Source organism: Acinonyx jubatus, chromosome X (assembly GCF_027475565.1).
Source record: "Acinonyx jubatus isolate Ajub_Pintada_27869175 chromosome X, VMU_Ajub_asm_v1.0, whole genome shotgun sequence".
In the NCBI taxonomy this organism is placed as follows: domain Eukaryota; kingdom Metazoa; phylum Chordata; class Mammalia; order Carnivora; family Felidae; genus Acinonyx; species Acinonyx jubatus.
In genome coordinates, this window is record NC_069389.1 from 122,723,936 (window position 1) to 122,742,970 (window position 19,035).

Genomic DNA, 19,035 nt, shown 5'->3' on the forward strand with positions numbered 1-19,035 from the left:
TAATAAAATTGAGTATTGATACAAAGTAGATTGTGATCAGTTAAGATGCATATTATAATGCAATTGTAATTCAAAAAATATACAGTTAGGTGAGCCTGGGTGGCTCAGTTGGTTAAGCATCCAACTCTTGATCTCAGCTCAGGTCACCATCTCACAGTTCGTGGGTTCGAGCCCCACATCAGGTTCTATGGTGCAGAGCCTGCTTGGGATTCTCTCTCTCCCTCTCTCTGCCTCTCCACTGCTCTCTCTCTCTCTCTGTCTCTCTCAAAAAATAAACTAAAAAATTCTTTAAAATATATAGTTAAAAAATCAACACAGAAAATAAAATGGTATACTAAAAAATATTTAACACAAGAGAAGGCAGTAAGAAGAGAGGAACAAAGAAGAACAGAGATATGTAGAAAACAAATAGCAAAATGGCAAATGTAAACCCAACTATATCAATCATTACATTAAATGTGCATGGTCTAAACACCCCAATCAAAAGTCAGAGATTCAAAAAAGCAAGATTCAACTATACGTTATTTTAAAAAGACAAATCTTAGATTTAAAGACACAAATAGATTAAAAGTAAAAGGATAGAAAAAATATATCATGGGGCGCCTGGGTGGCTCAGAAGGTTGAGCATCTGACTCTTGATTTTGGCTCAGGTCATGATCTCTCAGTTCATGGGATGGAGACCCACGTTGGGCTCTGTGCTGACAGTGAGGAGCCTGCTTGGGATTCTCTCTCTCCCTCTCTCTCTGTCCCTCCCCCATCTCAAAATAAGTAAATAAACTTTTAAAAAAAGAAAATAAAAGTAGATCATGCAAACAGTAACCATAAGAGAGCTGGAGTGGCTATATTCATATCGGATAAAATAGACTTTAAGACCAAAGCTATTATTAAAGAAAAAAGGGACATTCCATAGTGACAAAATGGTCAATGCATCACAAAGATATAACAATTATAAACATATACACATCTAACAACACATAAAGCAAAAACTGATAGAAAGGAGAAAGAGACAATTCAACTATGACAGTTGGAGATTCCAATACTCTGCTTTCAATAATTGATAAAACTAAAAAGAAAATCAGCAAGATGCAGAAAATTTGAACAACGCTATCAGCAAATCTGATCTAGCTAAAATCTATGGAACACTCCACTCATCAAATGCAGTGATTCACTCTTTTCAAATATGTATGGAACATTCTCTAGGACAGACTATAATGGACACCATAAAATAACTTTCAACACATCTAAAAGGATTGAAATAATACAAAATATGTTCTGTGACCACAACATAATTAAATTAGAAATCAAAAAAAGAAAGACACCTAGGAAACTCAAAAATATTTGGAAGTTGAACAAAGCACTGCTAAATAACCCCCACAAGTCAAAGAAAAAATTACAAGGGAAATTATAAAATACCTTGAACAGAATGAAAATGAAAATTCAACATACCAAAATTATGGGATACAGCTAAAGCAGTACTTAGAAGGAAATTTATAGCTTTAAATGATTCTACCGGCAAAACAGAAATCTCAAGTCAACAGCCTAGTGATCTACCTTAATAGCCTAGAAAAAGAAAAGCAAACCAAATCTAAAGCAAGTCAACATAAGATTACTGTAGAAATGAATGAAATAGAAAAAGGAAGAAAAATAGAGAAAATTGATGAAAACCAAAGTGTGTTCCTTGAAAAGATCAACTAAATTGATTTTACCTAGACTGATCAAGAAAAAAGATTACCATGATCAGTGAAAAGGGGGACATCACTACTGACCTACAGAAATTTGAAGGATTCTATAGCAACGTTTTGACAAATGTATGGCAACCAATCAGACAATGCAGATGAAATGGGCAAATTCTTAGAAAGACACAAATAACAAAAATTGACTTTAAAAAATAGAAAATCTGAATAGACTTATAATAAGCAAATAAATTGAATTAGTAATTTAAAATGTTCCCACAGCAGAAGACATGAACAGACACTTCTCCAAAGAAGACATCCAGATGGCCAACAGACACATGAAACGATGCTCAACATCACTCATCATCAGGGAAACGCAAATCAAAACCACAATGAGACACCACCTCACACCTGTCAGAATGGCTAAGTCAACAACACAAGAAACAACAAGTGTTGGCGAGGATGTGGAGAAAAAGGAACCCTCGTGCACTGTTGGTGGGAATGATAACTGGTGCAGCCACTGTGGAAAAGAGTATGAAGGTTCCTCAAAAAGCTACAAATAGAACTACCCTACAATCCAGTAATTGCACCACTGGATATTTATCCAAAAAATACAAAAACACTAATTCAAAGGAACACATGCACCCCTATGTTTACAGCAGCATTATTGACAATAACCAAAGTATGGAAGCAGCCCAAGTCTCCATCAATAGATAAATGGATAAAGAAGAGGTGGTATATATACACGGTGGAATATTATTCAGCCATAAAAAAGAACAAAATTTGGGGGCGCCTGGGTGGCTCAGTCAGTTAAGTGGCCAACTTTGGCTCAGGTCACGATCTCACGGTTCGTGAGTTGGAGCCCCGTGTCGGGCTCTGTGCTGACCGCTCGGAGCCTGGAACCTGCCTCGAATTCTGTGTCTCCCTCTCTCTCTGCTCCTCCACCACTCGCACTCTGTGTGTGTGTGTCTCTCTCAAAAATAAATAAACATTAATTTAAAAAAAAAAAAAAACAAAATTTTGCCATTTGCAACTATGTGGATGGAGCTAGAGAATACAATGCTAAACACTGCTAGGAATTTACCCAAGGGGTACAGGAGTGCTGATGCGTAGGGGCACTTGTACCCCAATGTTTATAGCAGCACTCTCAACGATAGCCAAATTGTGGAAAGAGCCTAAATGTCCATCAACTGACGAATGGATAAAGAAATTGTGGTTTATATACACAATGGAATACTACTTAGCAATGAGAAAGAATGAAATACGGCCTTTTGTAGCAACGTGGATGGAACTGGAGAGTGTGATGCTAAGTGAAATAAGTCCTACAGAGAAAGACAGATACCATATGGTTTCACTCTTATGTGGATCCTGAGAAACTTAACAGAAACCCATGGGGGAAGGGAAGGAAAAAAAAAGAGGTTAGAGTGAGAGAGAGCCAAAGCATAAGAGACTCTTAAAAACTGAGAACAAACTGAGGGTTGATGGGGGGTGGGGAGAGAGGGGGGAGAGGAAAAGTGGGTGATGGGCAGGGAGGAGGGCACTTGTTGGGAGGAGCACTGGGTGTTGTATGGAAACCAATTTGACAATAAATTTCATATTTCTTTTTTTATGTTTATTTACTTTTGAGAGAGAGACAGACAGAGCATGAGCAGGGAAGGGGCAGAGAGGGAGGGAGACACAGAATCCGAAGTAGGCTCCAGGCTCCGAGCTGTCAGCACAGAGCCCAACGCGGGGCTCGAACTCACGAACCGCTAGATCATGACCTGAGCCGAAGTCGGACGCTTAAGCGACAGAGCCAGCCGGGCGCCCCAGTAAATTTCATATTTAAAAAAAATAAAGCTGTTATACACACACCAAAAAAGAATATAACGCTAAAGTGAAATAAGTCAGGCAGAGAAAGACAAGTACCACACGATTTCAACTCATATGTGGAATTGAAGAAACAAAAACAAAACAAAACAAAAACCGAGCAAAATAAAAAGAGAGAGACAAACCAAGAAACAGACGTTTAGCTATATCTGAGACTACACTGGCGGTGACCAGAGCGGAGGCAGGTGTAGGGATGGGTGAACTCAGTGATGGGGGATGAAGAAACACTTGTGCTGAGCACTGGGTGGGATGCTGTTGTTGAATCACTGTATTGTACACCTGAAACTAATATAACGCTGTTAGCTATGCTGGAATTAAAATAACTAATGTCTCCACAAAGAAAATCCAAGCGCAGGAGACTTCATAGGTGAATGCTATCAAATAACATAACTGAACACATATGTCCACACAAAAACTTGCATAGAAACGTTCACGGCGGCACCATTCACAATCGCCAAAAGGAGAGAACAACCCAAATGTCCACGAACGGACGTGCGGATCAACAAAATGTGGCGTCTCCATACAGTGGGACATCACTCGGCTATAAAAAACGAAGTGAAGTACTCTCGCAACGCCACGGTGTGGATGACCTCAAAAACGTTATGCTAAACATAAGGAGCCAGACACAAAGGGTCACGTATTGTACGATCGCATTTCCGTGGAATATCAGAATAGGCAAATCCACAGAGACAGAATGTAGGTTAGTGGCTGCCGGGGGGCTTGGGGAGCGGGGGTGTTGGGGAAAATGGGAAGTGACCGCTAACAGCGACAGGGGTGTTTTGGGGGGAGGGGGTGATGAAAATGTCGCAGAGTTAGATCGTGGTTGACGGCTGCACACGTTTGTAAATACACTAAAAACCAATACGTCGTACATTTGAAAGGGTGAATTTTATGATACGTGAATAATAGCTCGCTAAAACTAAAACGAATCCTAACTCTGAAAGGAAGAGGCTTAAACAAGATATACCAGGCAAATATTAACCAAAAGGAAGTAATAGTTGCTATGTTACTATCAGGCGAAAGGACCATAGGGCAAAGCATGACAGTATTAAAGCATCAAATACTCAACTATCCTGAAACATAGAGCGATTCTAAATTCATCTGCACTCAATGACCTAACTTAAAGGATATAAAGCAACAGTTGAAGGAACAAGGCTAAACTGAGAAGGAGCCATCGGGCCTCTACGTGGGGCATCGTGGGAGGCAAGCTGGGCTCCCTGGCGTGAGGACAGCTACCAAAATCCCCACGAGGCCTGGAGACAAGATCTGCAGGCGAGGCTTTTGTACGGATCGCCAAGGGCCAGATAGGGTTGAAGAATCCTGAAAACCTCTCTTCAAGCAAAAATCTAATCCCATCGGCGCACTGCCTCCAAGTAGCCCTCCGATGGCTCCCCAGCGCCCTCTTGAGAGAGTTCCATCTCCAGGCCCATCTCTAGCCACTTCCCGCCACTGCCCTCAATCAACCAAACCGGGCTACGTGCTCTCTCCGAATACTCCGCACTTCGTGTCTTGCCCACCTGGGCAAGGAGACAGGGATGGAGGCAGGACGGCCCGGACAGAGCTGAGATTAGGTGGAGAACGTGGCAGCCATGTGCCCGTGCAGCGGCTGGCAGGAGGGGCTGAGTCCCGACCGGCCCCTTCGTCTCCCGAACGGGCCTGCTTCTCCCCCGGGTTCGACTCCTTCGTACTCTCCCCTCCCATCCAGTCCCCTACCAGAGGTCTCCATCTTTCCAGTCCCACATGGCCCCCAGACATGTGTCCCTGACACCAGTCCTGCCCCAAGTCCCCACGTACACCCTCACGCTCCCGGCGAGCCCTCCTCCCTTGCACAGAGGCGGGCAGGGGGGCAAAGCACAAGGCTGTGTGGCCTTGGCTCAGTCACTCGGCCTCTCCGCCTGTTTCCCGACATGTAAAGTGAAGATGATACAGAGAGGTTGAGTTAATACGTGTGAAGGTCTCTGAAACTGCCTGGCACACAGCAGATGCTCAATATAAAGCTGGACCCACATTTGCAAAGAAGGATGAGAAACAGTCTCTTTGGCACCCCTTTGGGCACCTCAGATTACCATGTCCAAAACCAGTCTCGTCTCTCCCCCAAACCCAGCCGTTCAACCCCTCTCGGCGAATGGTCCCAAACATATGGGCCACCGGGGACGGCTCCTTCATTCCCCACCCCCAGCCTATCACTGGCCCCTGAAGGCCTCCCAGGACCATCCCCACCCCCACCGGCGTCCCCACCGGGAGCGTGAACCCACAGGCTGAGCATCTCCAGAAACCCCGCCACCCACAGGTTTGCTCCAAGACAGAGTGCGTGGCCCGCCCTGTGCGGTCTGGAACCTCTCATTTCTGGACTGGTCCTCCCGACACCTGGGCTCCATTCCCAGCTCACAGCGCCCCACTTCTTCCAGCTGTCCAAGCTCAGCACCTGCTATCCCGCCGGCGGCTCGCCACCGCTCACAGACTAGGGCCCAGCCCTTACCCTGCCGGGCCTGGGCACCTGTTGCTACCCAAGGCTGAAATGCTCTCACAGAGCCCCCCAGGCTCCTCCACCCCCTCACCCCCAGTTCTTGTCTTTGGCCGCACCAGCCCCTCCTGTCTCGCAGGCGGCCAGACTCACGGCCTAGGCACCCAGGCGACCCAAAACTTTCCTCTCACAAACTGCCCCCTCGGATGGGAAGGCCTGGGGGGGGGGGGATGAAAGGATGCCGCCTCTGCTGGACCTGGGGGTCCCCCTATCTCCTGGCTCCCGGATGGGCGGCGCAGCACTTCTCTCCCGAGTGAGGAGTTTCCCAGGGCCCGATTTTGGGGTGCGGGTGCGGGGTGGGGGGCACTGGAGGAGAGGAACGGTTTTGAGCAGCTGCCCCAGGTGGTGAAGGACAGGGAGGGCTGATGGACGGTTTTTCGATGTAGCCATGGCGCCGCCTGCTGTTCGGAGGCCAAATCGCACCCCGGGTCAGGACGGGCGGAGCCGCAGCCCCAAGCGCAGCGATGATGTGGCCACCTCCGAAGCAGGGCGACCCCGGCAAGGCAGGCTCCGGCACTTGTGCTCGGAGCTCCCTCAGCAGCCAGCACACTACTTGCCCAGCTCAGGTCTTTCTTATCATCTGAGTAAGCCCACCCCTCCATCACAGGGCCTCCATGAGGGCAGGTGCCTCGCACGGTGGGCCGAGCGGCTGGCACAAAGTAGAGGCCGAATCAGTATCTGATGCACAAAACAAGAACAGGTAGGCGTCATGAGAGTCCAGTGTGAGGATGTCAGAGGTGGCGGGACAGGGGATGACCGGGACCCAAACGGGAGCTAAGCGGAGGCCAGACAGCTCATTGGAGGCGAGGAGACCGAGCCGTCGAGACCTGGCCGTGGCGCTGGCTGCCTCCGGTCCCCTGGAACGTGGGCAGAAACAGCAGGCACGGGAGGACTGGATTATGTGACCCAAAAGCCTGGAGCGAAGGATGGCCTAGAAGTGGCCATGGGGACAGGAAAGGAAGCTGCCCACCCCCGCCCCCAGACCTGCCCTGGGCTCAGGGCCCCGTGGGGGCTGCGCATGGGGCACTACGGGGCAGGATGGGGGCTGGAGGAGAAAGCTGCAGAGGGATTTGTGTGCCTGAGAATGAGCGGGCGGGCATGCCCACCCCGGGCGGTGCCCGTCTGCGGCTACCTAGAGGCGCCGTGCGCCTGGCCATTCTTCTCCGCGGAGGCCAGGCCCCTGGCTCCAACCCCAAAGGCTGCTCCAGTCCTCCCCCTTCTCCCCCCACCGCCGAGACCCAGGCCAGCGCTGGGGTCTAACTGCCCACGGGTCTAACTGCCTCCCTTCAGGTCCTAAAGGCTGACAAAGAGAAAGGTCTTCTGGGTCAGCCTCCGCAATGGGGGCTGACAGGGAGCCGCAGAGGAGGGGTGACCGGGGCGCCCAGAACTCTGAGAGCTCTTTCCCCCGTGGAGGAAGGAAGGAGGCCAGCCCAGCAGGGCCAGGAGAGGCTTGGGGGTCCTGGCCAGCAGGGCGCCGGAGCCCTGGCTCACCCACAGTGGGGTTGCAAGGGTCAGGGGCCGCACAGGCCGGAGGACCGGCCGCCGCCCTTCGTGCCACGTGCCACAAGCCGTAACCAACCCAGCCTCCATGTCCTAGGCTGTCTTCCCCTCCCCGTCGCTGCCCCGAGCACAGGGGTTCCAAAGCCACAGTACAGTACAGACGTTGAGGCCTCAGTGGCGCCCTCTCCTGGCTAAGGAGCCCCGCCTCCACCTTCTGAGGCCGGGGTTCCCCAGGCTTCCGCACAAGAAGGTGCCCGCTGGAACCCCTCTCTGTCTGGCCAGGGCCGCGGAAGAGTGGGGGAAGGAAGGGAGAGGCTGGAGGCCACAGCCCAGGGCTCTGGTCGTCCTCCAGCTACAGCGGGCCTCCACTTGCCCGTGAGCCCCTCCCAGCCTGTCCTGCAGCCCAACCCCAGGGGCCCAGAGACAGCGACCCCCATTTGGCCTCCCGCCACCGCCCTCGGCTGGCAGCCCACAAGGCCTGAGCTGCCTCCGTTTTCTCTCAAGGAGCCACAGCCACATGCAGGCCGACCGCTGGGGTGGCGGAGCTGGCCAGCCAGGCCGCCTCTCGCCGGTGCTTTGGGGGGACCGGGACAGGAAATTCTTGAACAACTTGGGAGCTCGCCTGCCATGACAGGAGGGAGCAGAAGTTCAGGGGGCCGTAGGCGAGGTCACGTGGCCGGGTCCCGCGGGCAGGGGGCCTGCCTCCTTGGTCTCCTTCCCACAGGTGACATCCATCCCCTCCGCCCTCATCCCCCCATCCCTGTCCCTTACCCCTCCCTCCAGCTCACCACTGCCCCCTCGCTCTGTCTGTATTTATTGATTTGGGGGAAAACTCAAGGGCCACGACACAAGCGGGACCACCACAGTCAGCAAAGCACAGAACAGCCTGCGGGAAGAGCTGCCCCCGGAAAGCCTCTTCGGCATCTAGAGCGGGTGTGGCGGTGACAGTGGAGCGGGATCTCCGAGGACGCACCCCGCCAGCCCCCGGGCGAGGGCGGAGCCTGGGTGGCAGAGGGGGGAGACCCACTCCTGCCCCAGCGCCATGTGCCACACCCACACATCTCCAACTTTCCAGCAGAGGCCAGCCCAGGGTCCTGGGGCTGGGGAAAGGGGACTGAAAGGGCCCGCCCACAGGAAGGGAGTCCAGGAGTCAGGGCACTCGGCCTCAGCATCTGCCTGGGGGCAGCGGGGAGGAGAGAGGAGCACGGGGAAGGGGGTGGTCAGGAGGCTCCCCCAGCCTGCCCCCGCCCCCCCCATCCCAGTCTCGTTCTCAGCAGCAGTGCTCCCCGCCCCGCCCCGCCCCGGGTCTTGCCATCAGGCTCCTCATGATCCCTGCAGCCACCCGCTCCCTCTGGCCTCCATCGTCTGCTTCTGCCAGAACCCCGGCTCCTTCCCTCCACCTCCACCTTCGGTCCTCAGTCCTCTGCTCTGCGAGGTGGCCACACAGAGCCCGCCCTCCTCTCAGTTCACTCGGGGGTCAGCTCTCAGTGGGTGCAGGGCCCACGCCCGCACACCTGGGCGTCACCACTTGGGGGGCTGGCCAGACCCGAGGCCAGGGTGGCTGTGGCGGGCCGTCCTCCGCCCTGAGGCCTCCTCGCTCTCCGGGCTCTGCCCCAGCTTGCGGATGTGACGCAGGAAGGAAGTGGCGTTGAATGCTCGCTGTGGGGAGAGAGGGCCATCAGGCCATGCCCCGGCAATGGCCCCAAGACTCTGAGGGCCACAGAGGCCACTGGCAACCGAGGCCGTCCCCTGAGAGGCGGGGACAGCCTTGAGCCAGGTCCACAGGCCCCTCTCCACACTGACCTTCCAGTGAGTCCGGGCAAAATTCTTCTGGATCTGCTCACTGACTGAGCCCAGGATGTCCTTGTCAAAGGCTGCGTCCCCAGAGATCCTAGGGGGAGGCCACGGGTCAGTGGCAGGGGAGTCTCTGAGGGTATGGGCCCTCTGGTCCCGGGAGAGCTTGGCAGGGGCCCCACTCACCAAAGATGCTGTAAAGCCTGCTGGCAGGTGAACCTCTTCTGTGGGTCTCGCTCCAGAAGGTGCCGGATGAAGTCTTTGGCTGGAGTGGGGACGCCAGGTCAGCCCACCCCGTCCCCGCTGCCCTCGTCACTGCCCCCTCCCTGAGCTCGGGGCCAGCTTCACGTTCACCTGATTCTGAGATGTCATCCCAAAAGGGAGAGTCAAACTCATAGCTGGCCCTCAGGATCTGGCTGAAGAGTTCAGGGTCGCTCTCGTCGTAGAAAGGGGGGTACCCACACAGCCTGGCACCCACACATGAATCACCCAGCTGCCGGGCCCTCCCCGACCCAGCAGGAGGCAGGCAGGCAGAAGAGGAGCCTCCCAGCGGTCACTCACAAGATGTAGGAGATGACACCCAGGGCCCACACATCCACAGCCTTCCCATAGGGTTTCTGCTCCAAGAGCTCCGGGGCTGGGGGCCAGAGACAGACAGACACACACCCGCACGCACACGTGCCGTGGCTTCAGTGCCGCCAGGCTCAGCCTGGTCGACCCCAGGGATGACCCACCGCCTACCCTTCCCCTGGCACCATGTCCCCCAGCCCCCTCAAGCCCCAGTGAGTCTCAGGGCGCGCCCCCCTCACTGACCCACATATCCTGGGGTCCCACAGGCGGTGCCCAGCACATTGCCAGTCTGGATTTTGGAGAGGCCAAAGTCGGAGACCATGATCTTGGAGTCCTCAAAGGGTGTAGCGTAGAGGAGGTTTTCCGGCTATGACACACGGGCACCGGAGAAAGTGCCAGGTCAGCCCTGGCACCACCCCTGGGGCTGGGCACCCTCAAGTCCCCCAGACCCTCGGTGCACAGGGATGCCGGGCATGGCCCCGGGCGGGCAAGCAGGAGGACGGGCACCTTGAGGTCTCGGTGCACGATGCCCAAGCTGTGCAGGTAGGAGACGGCGCCCAGGACCTGGCCCACTAGGTGGCTGGCGTCCTTCTCTGTGTAGGAGCCACGCTCCATGATGCGGTCAAACAGCTCGCCCCCCGTCACCCTGAGGGCAGCAGGGACTCGGCTAATTCAGGCCAGTCGGCCCCCACTCACCACCCAGCGCCAGCCCCAGCCACCCCCCCCCCCCCGCCCCAGCTTGCCCCTGCCCTCCTCACAGCTCCATGGCCAGGTAAAGGTGGGAAGGGCTCTCGTGGACGTCCTCCAGAGCCACAATGTTGGGGTGGCTGACCCTGCAATGGCAATAGAAAGGCCCGTATGGGCCACCGCAGCCCCCTCTGGGCCTCTCGGGGCCTCGGAGTGCTTCGTCCCGGGGCCCCAGGGAAGGCTCCCTCCCTCTTCTGTTCCTCTGGCCTCTACCCCGCTTACCTAGCACAGGCCACCTCTGCCTGGTCCAGCAAGGCAGAGCCCTGGGGCCAGGCGGTCGTGGGGATGCACTGAAGGCACAGGCCTGGCCAGGGGCGAGCACGCACCTGCGGAGCACGGCGATTTCGTTCTCCACCAGGGCCTCCTTGCCTCGAAGGGCCTTCTTGGGGATGCACTTGAGGGCGACGAGGTGTGAGGAGCCCCGCTCCTGGGCCAACACCACCTCAGAGAAGGCGCCCCTGAGGCAGAGAGGGGGAGGCAGGCAGGGAGGGGGAGAGGCGAAGAGGAGGAAAGGAGGGGGCGGGGAGGGAAAGCAGAGGTGCGGAGGGGGAAGGGCCCTCCTAGCTGAAGAAGATGAGGAGGCCCTCCCGGTCCCAGGCCACCCATCCGCCCCCCCACACACACACTCACACATTCGCTGACACACACACACACACACACACACACACACACACACATCACATTCATTGACACACACACACTCACGAGCCGAGCTTCTCCCGGATCTCATAGACGCTGCTGATGTCTTCCGTCTGTTTCTTGAGCAGCAGCATGTCTGTGGGGGGTCGGGGAGAGATGGAGGGAGGCCCCCTGCGTGAGGCCACCCTCAGTGGCAGCCCTGCTCAGAAACGCGTAAATCGCCCCCAGCCCCAGGCCGGCAGCATTTCGCCCCTCCCCCACCGCCCAGGCCCGCACTCCCAGGTGGGCGACTCCCAGCGAGGCCACCGCAGACCTTCCTCCCCTCCCAGATACGAGGCCGCCATCCGGAGCCCCCACCCCACCCCCGCTCTGGCACCTCGACGGCGATCAGCGCCCAGACACCCCTTCTCTGCCTCCATACAACCAAGGCAGCCGCGATCGGCCGGCTTCCAGAAGGCTCCGTGCACCCCCACCCCGTCCCCTCTGGGCCCACCCCCATCCACGGCGCCCACAGACGGCCCTCCCACACCCCCAGGCCTAGACCTGTCACCCAAGGCCCAGCGCTCACAGGCACTCGCGACTCAGGCCACCAACCCTCCCAAGATGCACCTGCGACCCCCGCGCCCAGCCGCCTGCCACGGCCACAGCCGCGGCCACCCACGCGGCCGCCCAAGTGCAGCCAGGCCCTCGGCGCCTCGGGGCGGGAGGGACTCGGCAGCCTGGGCCTCCCACGTCCCGAGCTGCGTGGGCCACGCCGGGCTTGACAGGTGTGCGCGGGGGCGCGCGGGGGCTGCGGCGGCCGTGGCCGGGACTCCCACGCGCCCCCGCCCGCGCGCGCCCGCGCCCGGGAGCGCCGGGTGCGGACCTGGAGCCGAAACTGCAGCGTCGCCTCGCGCAGTGGCCGCCGCGCCGAGCCCCCCGCCCGCGCCCCGCCGGACCCGCCCCCTCCGCGCGCGCCCCCGCCGGCCGCTGGCGACCGAGCGAACAGCGAACGTGCGGTGGCCGAGCGCCGCCGCGGCGCTGCAGGGCGCCTTGTAAGGCAATCGGCCGGCGCGCCGGCCCCCACCGCCTCCCTCCTCAGTCATTCGTGCCGGTTCCTGCCGGCTCCCGGTCCCTTGGCGGCCTGGCTGGGCCGGCCCCAGGGCCTTTGCACCACCGACTTTTGCTGTCTCTTCACCCACATGTTGACATAGCTCGCTGCGTGCCCTCAGGTCTCTTCCCTCGCGCCAGCCCTGCCACTGCCATTTCTGCCACCCTGGCCTGAGCCACCACCCGCACTCAATTGGAGGACAGCAACAGCCTCCCCATTGGGGTCCCTTTGTCCTCGGACCCCACCCTTCACCCCTCCTACCCACAGTCTCTTTCCCACCGAGCAGCCAGAGCATCTCCTATATCTGGAGATCGTTTCACCGGACCTCCGGACCCTTCCACAGCCCTCCAGGCCAGGAGGCAAAGCACAAGTGCTTATGGTGGCCTAAGGGCTCTGCATGATCGGTCCCCCTTCCCTATCGCTGCTCTGGCCCCTTTCCACCCAGTCTCCCGCTCACTCAACTAGCTCTAGCCAGCTCCAACCACACTGGCTTCCTAACCGGCCCTCAAACACACCACACATGCACCTGCCCCAGGGCCTTTGCACTCTCTGCCTCTCTGCCTGGAATGCTCTTCACTCAGATACCTGCTTGGCTTGCTCCCTCACTCTGTCAGTCTCAACTCAAATTTCACCTCCTCAAACAGGCCTCCGCTGCCCACCCACCCCAGTGTGTAGAGCACCACCCTGCCTGCCCTGTCTTCAGGAGATCCACCACTGCAAAATCACCTTCTCTGTCTTGTCTTCCTCATCAAAGAATCCACTCCCAGAAAGTGTCTCTGCTGAACCAGCTCGGGAAATTAGTGCAACATTCAATCCTTCATGCAACAATTAGTTGATTCCTCCCATCCGGTCCCATCTCGGTCTGGCACTCCTCCTAGGGGGTCCAGGCCCTGCCAGGGATGGGGGGACAGCTGTTCTGGCTGTTGACAGGAGTACATCCATACAGGTCAGTGCTGCACAGGCTTCATGGAGTCACGGGAACTGCCTGCTGAATGCATCTTCACAGGGGTGTGTCTGTAGTCCTTGGCATGACACAAAGTCTCTTTTTTTTTTTTCTAAATTTTTTTTTAATTTTTTTTTAATTTATTTTTGAGACAGAGACAGAGCATGAGCAGGGAAGGGGCAGAGAGAGAGGGAGACACAGAATGTGAAGCAGGCTCCAGGCTCCGAGCTGTCAGCACAGAGCCCGACGCGGGGCTCGCACTCACGGAACCTGAGATCACGACCTGAGCCGAAGTCGGACGCTTAACCGACTGAGCCACCCAGGCGCCCAGTCTCTTCTTTTTTTTAAAGTTTATTTATTTTGAAAGAGAGAGAGAGTGAGCATGAGCAGGGGAGGGGTTGGGGGGGGATGGGCAGACAGAATCCCAAGCAGGCTCCGTGCTGTCAGTACAGAGCCAGACACGGGGCTCGATGTCACCAACCATGAGATCACAACCTGAGCCGAAATCCAGAGTGAGACGCTTAACCTGCTGAACCCCCCCAGGCGCCCCTGACACAAAGCCTTTCAAGAGAGTCCATGGGGCCGACAGAGGTTTTTCAAAATCATCTTTCCAGAACTCAGCTCCCACCTGTCTCTGTCCAAAACGTGGTAAGTCTGAGATGATCCCTCCAGTTCCTGCTCCCCAGCCCTTTCCCAATCGTCCCCCCAGTTAACTCAAGAAGGTTCCAGGGGTCTCAGCCCTCGGCAGCATGTTCATTCTTAGGAATGGAACTGATACTGAGCCCCGTCCCACACCGACCGTATGTCCTCTTTGTTCCCGGACACCTGGACTAATAATGGACGCACTGGAGACCCATGTTACTTGCTTGTTTAATGGTTACACGTCAGCAGGTCGGATCCAGGGCTGCTGTTCTGGTCAAGCCGGAAGGAATTTTACCAGAGCCCCGTGGTCACAGATTGGAACAAGAAGTGTAATTTATATACATTTGTGTTTCAGAGAAATACAAAGCATGAGGAATAAAAGCCCGGAGAAAGACAGCACAAGGGGATGTCTCTGAGGGGCAGCGGACAAAAAGTGGAGGCACGAAGAAAAGAACTAACTTCCAAAGGGAACATGGAAAGAATTTGAGATGGACACTGGGATCAGTTCACCGGGTGATTTTAATGCCATTGGCCTCATGTCAAAAGTGGTATCACGGTTGTTGTGTTGTTTTTTTTTTTAACAGTATTTATAAGACACCAGAAAGCACACCCTTTGCAACTGTTTGAACATCCATTGAAATATTGTAGACGTCAACTTCAAAATGCACACGTGTGTTGAGTGGTTGGGATAAAGAGCTTTTCAAAATCCTTTCAGGGGACCCCTTAGAGAAAAATTAGCTCAGAGTTGACCACAGGCCTCAATGTAAAATACCAAACCTTTAGAAGAAAACAGAGGAGAAAAATCTGTCTTAGCGTGGGCTTGGTGATGAGTTTTTATTTATCTATCTGCCTATTTATTTATTTACTTACTTCCTTATTCTTAAGAAGGCTCTGCGCTAGGCATGGAACCCAACGCGTGGCTTGAACTCACAACTCTGAGATCAAGACCTGAGCTGAGATCAAGAGTGAGACGCTTAACCAACAAGCCACCCGGGCGCCCTGAGTTTTTAGATATAATATGGAAAGCATGGCCCGTGAAAGAAAATGTGAGAAACTGGACTGTATCGAAATTTTCAATGTTTGCTCTGCAAACAACACCGTTAGAGAAAGAGAAGAAAAGCCACAGGCTGGGGGAAATGTCTGTAACAGACAAATCTGATAAAGGACTGGTATTCAAAATAAACAAGGAGCTCTTAAAACTCAACAAAAGAAAACAAACAGCTCGATTAAAAAATGGGCAAAAACAAAGAAATGCAAACAAGTAAGCATAGGAAGAGATGCTTGAGGTCCTACGTCCACAGGGAAGTGCAAAAAATATTTTTAATGTTTATTTATTTTTGAGAGAGAGAGAAAGAGTACGAGCAGGGGAGGGGCAGAGAGAGAGAGGGGGACAGCAGAGAGCCGGATGTGGGGCTCCATCATGACCTGATCGTGACCTGAGCCCAGGTCTGACAGTTAACACTTAACCGAGCCCTGCAGGCACCTGGGAAGTGCAAATTACAAAACTAAATGTACTCTTCCCAAATGAGGGAGCAATCGTGCTTCTATTTACCTAAAGGAGTTGAAAACTTACGTCTACACAAACAGCAGCACGGAAATGTTTAGAGCAGCTTTGTTCATCATCACGCCAACACTGGAAGCCACCCTGATGTCCTCAGGTAGGTGAATGGATAAAGTAACTGCTCGATGAAACAAGTCCGCCTGAAAACAGCAACATAGTGTAAGATTCTCTTTATGTGACATTCCAGAAGAGGCAAAAAAGGTAGAGACAGGGACCACATCAGGGGTTGCCAAGGGTTTGAGACAGGGGAGTCCCGGGTGGCTGGGGGAAGCCTAGATGTTTAGGGCTGGGAGGCCAGACACCCTGGAGAAGTCAAGACCCAGAGAAGTGGACAGCAGAAAGAGTGAAGCTTAACATACACAAATTTTAAAATAATCCTTCAGGAAAGTGGGGGATCCCAGGAAGGAATGCAGACCCACCGAAGAATCTGGGTGGATTACAGATGTATGCAACCACCTTGCTGAACGGGATTGGGGGAAAGGGGCTGATGAAAGTCACTAGGAAATGAGGGGATTGGACAGGGCGGGGGTGGGGTGGGGTGGGGTGGGGTGGGGTGGGGGGGGCGGGGTTCACTTTAAAGTGGAGACACCTGAAGTACAGGCACGACCCCAGCCCGATGACCGAGGTCGACATACAGCGGTGAGTCATGCTGGCAGCTCCTCGTCTCTATAACCATCACCCGGGCTACTCGTGACAAAAACACCAGACAAACCAAACTGTCCAGGCGGTTAAACATGAAGAAAGTCTAAGAGGAGATGTGACAACAAATGCAGTGTGGTCCCAGGGCAGAGCAAGGACATTAGAGGCAAGCTGAGGAAATCTGAGTTCTGGCTACGGACTTGGGTTAATAACTGGTTGGTTATTGTAACAACGCGTAGGCAGGGCGCCGGGGCACAGAGGCACCCGGTTCGAGGGCCCCAAACACACCAAGTTCAGCCCCTCCAAACTCCAAAGACAGAGAAACTAGGGGTAGTGAAACAGGAAAGGGACTTAGTTCGGTGAGGCCAACACCGGGAAGACAGCGAATACTTCCAGGTTTGTAGAACAAAAACGTGGGGCGGAGGGAGGCGGGTGCGTGCGGGTGGGCAGTGAAGGTCAAACGGATTGTGTGTTCCAGGGCGGGATCTTGCTGGCTCGGGGGCAGTCCCTCTGCTGGAGGGGGTAGTTTCGGTTCCCATCTGGGGGTGCTTTGCCAACAGACCAGCTGGAAGGGAGAGGCCAACTGGCAAGGGTGAGGTCAAAATGGAGCCGGCCGAAGCCCTCTGTCAAATACAGCACACTAATGTGCAGTCTTGCAACAGGGGAAGCTGCCCCCCCCCCCCCGCCCCGCGCTGCCCTGCGTAGGGGTAGGAGGCTCAGATTGCTCCTCCCTAGTCCTGGGGACCCTCCAAACCTCCAGCCCCCAGCCCCGGGGCAGCTCCCTACCCCAGTCGTGGAAAGCACAAAGCCCTTCAAGGTGGATCCCACCCTTTGTTCCCAGCTAATTCTAATTCCAAAACTCCTTGTGCCCCTACCCTATCTCCTGGTGCCCCTGGGATAGCCAGCCACTTCCGGGTGGGGCACCCCCCTCACCCACGGGCCCGCTCCTCAGGCCGTGGCCACCCGAGATCGGGTGGGCCGCGCAGCCCCAGCCTTTGTGGGCACAGGGTCCAATTCCCAGGCCTCCCCGGACAATGAGAGCCTTCCGCTCACACCCCCTTCCTGCCCTCCCTCTGGCTCTCTCCTCCTCCTCTCCCCCTCCTCCTCAGCTCCTCCGGCAACTCCAGCCTCACTGGGCTCTGAAAGGCAGCCCCCCCTGCCTTGGGCCCAGGAAACCTGTGCTTGTCACTTCGAAGCGGCCTTGGTGAGAGGCCCCCACCCACTCCCTCACGTGCTCGGGAGCCAGCCTCATGGGGGTACAGGGGCCTGGCAGGAGCCATGGAGGCTTAGACCGGGCTTGCAGGGGGGAAGGTCTCCTGGCCCTCGGCACCCCACTCACCCCCAGTGGCTCCCGCCCGCCCGGGGAGGAGAGGGGGGCAAGATATACCTTCCCCAAGCCCCAAGAACCTCCCGCCCCCGCTGCCACCCCGAGGGCTGCAACTCCCTCCGCTTGTGTCCTGTTCAGATGGTCAGCACCAGCCCCAGGAACGCTGTGGCTGTCCTTGGCAGATTGGAAGCTCCCACGCGCTGCTTGGGGCAGCACCACAGGAGCCAGAGTTCCGGCCTTCAGCTCCCACTCGGGGCGACTCCCGCCGATTCATCCTGGCCGGAGGCGAGGACCAGTCCATGAACTTCGCACCCCATAGATGCCCAGCTCGCCTTGGCAGTGCAGGTGCCAGCGGATGCACACCCATCTCTCTGGCCTCCCCGGGACAGGTGGCAGCCAAGCCGAGTCTGCAGGGGCAGAGGGAGGTCAGCCCAGACAGTGGGCCCGGCGCGGGTCACGGGGGCAGGTCAGCTCAGGGGGCACGCTGCTCTGCAGTGCTGGGAGCCCACATGCCAGCTCTTGCCCAATTTTGTGCACCTCGGAGAGGAATCTGACTCCGTCTCCAGCACAGACAAAAGCCCAGAGAAGATCAGATGGGGAGGGACAGGGGAGATTTGTCCAGCGTGGCTGCTGGGGCTGAGAGGAGGAGGCCACTGGGGCCCGGGGCAGGGCGGGGGGGGGGGGGGGGGGGCGTGGTTACCTGCTTGGGGGAGACTGGAGTGGCGGGGGGCGGGGGGGGGGAGGCGCAGCAGCCCTGTCAAGTCTGGTCTGGGGGCCTGTTGCACCCCCCAGGTCATGGAGCGCCCCCCCAAGGAGGGTCTAGAGACACCCCATGAAGGCTCCCCCTGGAGGGGTGCCAGCTTGGGTCCTAGAGCCCCGGAGCTCCCCGGGCCCTTCTCAGCACTCACCTCCCCCTCGGGCCTCCCTGTGGCCCCTCCGGCCAAGCTGCCCCCCCTCCCAGCAGCCTCGGATCTCACGGATCTCACGGATCTCACGATCTCACGCAGGCAGCTCACTCACTGCTCAGCCACTGGCCTTTGAACCTGCCTCCCCTCCCAGGGGAGAGGAGACCCGCCCTTGGCTCCTTCAAAGGCCCTCCTCAGGTTCCCCAGGTCTTGCCGCCTTCACCCTCTGCCCTCCCTGCAGCGGCAGCCATTTCCCCAAAGTGCCACCCGCTGGCCCACACCCCCTCCAGTCACTGCCTTCTCTCCCCGCCGCGCTCCTGGTACAAGCAAGATCTTAAATTCTCGAAAGGGTTGCCTGCACCCGGCCGAGTCCGCGCGTCCTCACTTCCCCCTGCTTGTCAGGGCGCTGTCTGACCTCTGCCCGAAGACCATGTCCATCACGGCTACCGCCCTCCCTTCCGCGGGCACCCCCGCCCCCCCCCACCTGCCGGGACGCTATCTGTGGTTCACTGGGCTACTCGTCTTTCCCCTCTGCCCTTGCTCCCCGGTGGCCCCCACTTCTCCACGACGCCTACATGTCACACACTTCTCGGTGGCCTCTGTCTGCAGACC

At 56.2% G+C, this 19,035-nt stretch overlaps 2 protein-coding genes across 11 annotated transcripts; one reads left to right on the forward strand and one right to left on the reverse strand.

Annotated features, from left to right (window-relative positions):
• Positions 1-8,364: 8,364 nt before the first annotated feature.
• On the reverse strand, positions 8,365-17,563 carry PNCK (pregnancy up-regulated nonubiquitous CaM kinase). 10 transcript variants are annotated; one of them, XM_027053270.2, is made up of 14 exons: positions 16,142-17,539; positions 15,565-15,692; positions 13,133-13,296; positions 11,383-11,452; positions 11,004-11,135; positions 10,689-10,763; positions 10,438-10,597; positions 10,174-10,297; positions 9,922-9,997; positions 9,715-9,827; positions 9,547-9,625; positions 9,370-9,457; positions 9,081-9,225; positions 8,365-8,742 (listed from the first exon to the last, which is right to left on the reverse strand). In XM_027053270.2, exons 4-13 carry the CDS (start codon positions 11,448-11,450, stop codon positions 9,088-9,090), a joined length of 1,053 nt encoding a protein of 350 aa, XP_026909071.1. In that variant the 5' UTR covers positions 11,451-11,452; positions 13,133-13,296; positions 15,565-15,692; positions 16,142-17,539; the 3' UTR covers positions 8,365-8,742; positions 9,081-9,087. The 10 variants fall into 10 exon arrangements, 9 of the variants coding, with proteins under 9 accessions (XP_026909071.1, XP_026909069.2, XP_026909074.1 ...); XM_027053268.2 differs by having other exon boundaries at positions 8,365-8,738; positions 11,004-11,452; positions 16,142-17,547; XM_027053273.2 differs by lacking the exon at positions 13,133-13,296.
• On the forward strand, positions 11,449-12,354 carry LOC128311454 (basic salivary proline-rich protein 4-like). Its single transcript, XM_053201668.1, has one exon. It carries the CDS (start codon positions 11,449-11,451, stop codon positions 12,352-12,354), a length of 906 nt encoding a protein of 301 aa, XP_053057643.1.
• Positions 17,564-19,035: the final 1,472 nt, after the last annotated feature.